Source organism: Notothenia coriiceps, unplaced genomic scaffold (genome assembly GCF_000735185.1).
Source record: "Notothenia coriiceps isolate Sejong01 unplaced genomic scaffold, NC01 NC01_scaffold00030515, whole genome shotgun sequence".
Taxonomy (NCBI): domain Eukaryota; kingdom Metazoa; phylum Chordata; class Actinopteri; order Perciformes; family Nototheniidae; genus Notothenia; species Notothenia coriiceps.
Window position 1 is genome coordinate 1 of NW_011363216.1, and position 3107 is coordinate 3107.

At 39.2% G+C, this 3107-nt stretch overlaps 1 protein-coding gene across 1 annotated transcript; it reads left to right on the top strand.

The window, feature by feature from the left end:
• The first annotated feature begins 252 nt into the window (after positions 1-252).
• LOC104959598 (unconventional myosin-Va-like) lies at positions 253-2537 on the top strand. The gene is made up of 2 exons (XM_010787507.1): positions 253-464; positions 2336-2537. Exons 1-2 carry the CDS (start codon positions 268-270, stop codon positions 2535-2537), a joined length of 399 nt encoding a protein of 132 aa, XP_010785809.1. The 5' UTR covers positions 253-267.
• Positions 2538-3107: the final 570 nt, after the last annotated feature.

The window sequence follows — 3107 nt, forward strand, 5'->3', positions numbered from 1 at the left end:
TATATATATATGTATATATATATATGTATGTATATATATATATATATATATATATATATATATATATATATAATCAAAGACACATTTTTACATGTGCAAACATTAAGACCTAAATAAAAACACAACAATCAATATATACAACATAACAGTCACTTCAATATTTGAGAATTTACATTAGTGCAAAATTGTACATAGAATTCTGTACTTGACTACATTTCCTACCCTCTCAGACTGAAAGCAGCATCTCCTCAGTATGTCTCCTGATGAATGCGGCCCAGTTCAGCTGCAGGTGAGCTCACACTTTCCCTCTGTGCTGCAGGAATCGTTCTGGTGGCCATCAACCCGTATGAGCCGCTGCAAATCTATGGATCCGACATCATCAACGCCTACAGCGGCCAGAACACGGGAGATATGGACCCTCACATCTTCGCTGTGGCAGAGGAGGCTTACAAACAGATGGCCAGGTCTGTGTGTGTGTGTTACCTGAGTAGCCTTGGTTCTAGTCTCCTCCCTCTCTCTTCTGGGTTTGTAGGTCAAAGCTGATCCAGAAATAAACCCATGGTGGTCTCACCAACTCTCTCCATGTCTTGCTTTTTTTTAATCACGCACACACACTGTTTTTAATGCTGTTTTTTTACAGCAGGAACAAACCAGTATATCTCTCTTGCCACCCTCTAGGAGTTTGTCACATACTGTATGTATATGCTTGTATTTATCAGGACTATACCATTAAGTTCTCCCTACTTTCTTTCTTCTCAGTTTAAGTTGAGGCTGGCAGTCACCCTCTCAGTTTGTCCATTAAGACGTAGCTCTGTTGGAAAACAGTTTTACAACTTCATGCCTAACATAAAATGTAGGGCTTCACAATCAATTATATTCATAATATAAGATGTTGCAGTGTAGCCTGTTAAATATCAACAGGCAGATTGTTCCAGAGTCTGGAGGCTTAAAGAGCAAATGCCTGGTCACCATCCGAGATCTGGGATTATCACAGAGCCATCCGCTGATCTACTGGCTCACAAAATGAATCAGAGAAATCAGTGCTATGTGTTACAATAAGTTTGTTAATACTTACTAAGAAGGTATGAATACCTACACGGAGCCGGTGTAAATTCCCTAGCACCTTGGTAATAAAGAAGCACCTTTTAATTACAAAACGGAATATTTGAAAATGACATACAAGTATGCAATAAGTCATATTTTCTTTACATAATAACTTAAATCAGATCAGCTGACACTGATGGGTAACACTCTGCTTAAGTGATTGTGAAACACTAGTCAAGTTTCTTTGCATGGTTTGAGATCAAAAGTCTCAAATATGCATCACATGCCCACAACAGCAACCGTCCTTTCCTTGAATGTTTTTAACTTTGAGACAAAAATAATAAAGAAGGACTGAGAGAAGAAATTCAAGCAAATACCCAGGGCTGAGATAAGAGCCAAAGGTAGGAAAATGCCAAAGAAGAAAAAGATAGTGATAGAATCAGCCTTCGGACCAGCAGCTCAGACTTATTTCAGAGAAAGCTGGCACACTGCTTCTTTAAAGAGGACCTATCATGCTATATTTGAATAATATATTGTAGGACCATACCTATATAAAGGCATATTTATACTTTTTATTTTTCAAAATACCAAACAGATCATGCATTTTAGCCATTCCTCATTTCGCTCAATTTAAAACTGTCTTTGCATGGGCTGATTCTGTGAGAACAGCACCATCTACAGGCCTGGCATATATACTACAGCGTCTCCAGCGCTTTTGAACGGCAATGTCCGTGGCTGTCTCCTCCTGATTGGTGGAGTTGGCCCAATAGCCGTAGCGCCACTTCTGTGACGTCATAGAAGTGTTCAAATCTGGATCAGTCTGTATCAGATCCGTTGCAGCCTCTTTTTAAGAGATTTGGGTATGGAGGAAAATAGAGAGGGTTGTGTTTTCTGACACTTGGTGAGTTCCCTGGAACACCGGGGACACATATTCATGTATACAAGACGTACAAAAGTGCATTTTGCATGATAGGTCACCTTTAAATAAGTAGGTGAAAGTGCAGATATATTAGAGCCTGCAAAGGAACACAAAGGGTTAATAAGCTGTTTTCACACCGGTCTGCCTGCAGGGGATGATTGTGGATGATCCTATCTGACACTTTCTATCTGCCCGAGTCCTAACTATGTTATTATCACACTCAGTACACATTACAATCATCACCCTTAACCCTTTCACCCTATATTTAAAGTCATTAGGCTATGAAGCGCTTAAAAGCACCTTTATGCCAGGCAGAGTAGACAGTTATCCAATGTTCCACATGTGGTAAATCCTTATGTTGTTTTTTTTTAGGGACGAGAGGAACCAGTCGATAATTGTGAGCGGGGAGTCCGGGGCTGGAAAAACGGTATCGGCCAAATACGCAATGAGATACTTTGCTACGGTCAGCGGCACCACCAGCGAGGCCAACGTGGAGCAGAAGGTGTTGGCCTCCAACCCCATCATGGAGGTGAGGACTGCAGGAAGCTCTCTGTTGAGAAAGACCCTGGATTAAGATTATTATTTTTAGTTTGATCTTAAAAGAGAAGCTGTTTCCCTAATCAAGTCAAAGTAAATGTAACTTTATTGTCAATCTTCCAGTTTGTGTGTACAGACAGAGATCGAAATACCGTTTCCCACAATCCCGAATATAAAAACAAATGTATATAAAAACATGTGTGCAAATATATATATATATATATATCACACACACACACACACACACACACACACAGACAGTCAAAGACACATTTTTACATCTGCGCACATTAAGACCTAAATAAAAACATAACAATCAATATATACAAAAAACAGTTACTGACACTCAAAGAAACCAGAACCAGTGTTAAAATAGAAAATGATGGAGAGTTAGTGTGTAAACTAAAGGCCCTCCACGGCAAGAACAATAATTAATAACGATATAATGATGATTTTAAATACATTGTTTATAAATTGTTTAAGGTGGATGGCTGAATCCACCCCACCATTATAATGGCATTGACACTGGCAAACAATATCCTCACGATCACTCTGAGAGCAATTTCTGTACCATGACAGCTAATCCAAATCCAATTCAAAGACTATT

Coding starts and splice junctions, on each gene's coding strand:
- LOC104959598 (XM_010787507.1), top strand. CDS start 268: ATGCGGCCCAGTTCAGCTGCAGGTGAGCTCACACTTTCCCTCTGTGCT. Junction 465..2,335: donor GCTTACAAACAGATGGCCAG/GTCTGTGTGTGT, acceptor GTTTTTTTTTAG/GGACGAGAGGAACCAGTCGA.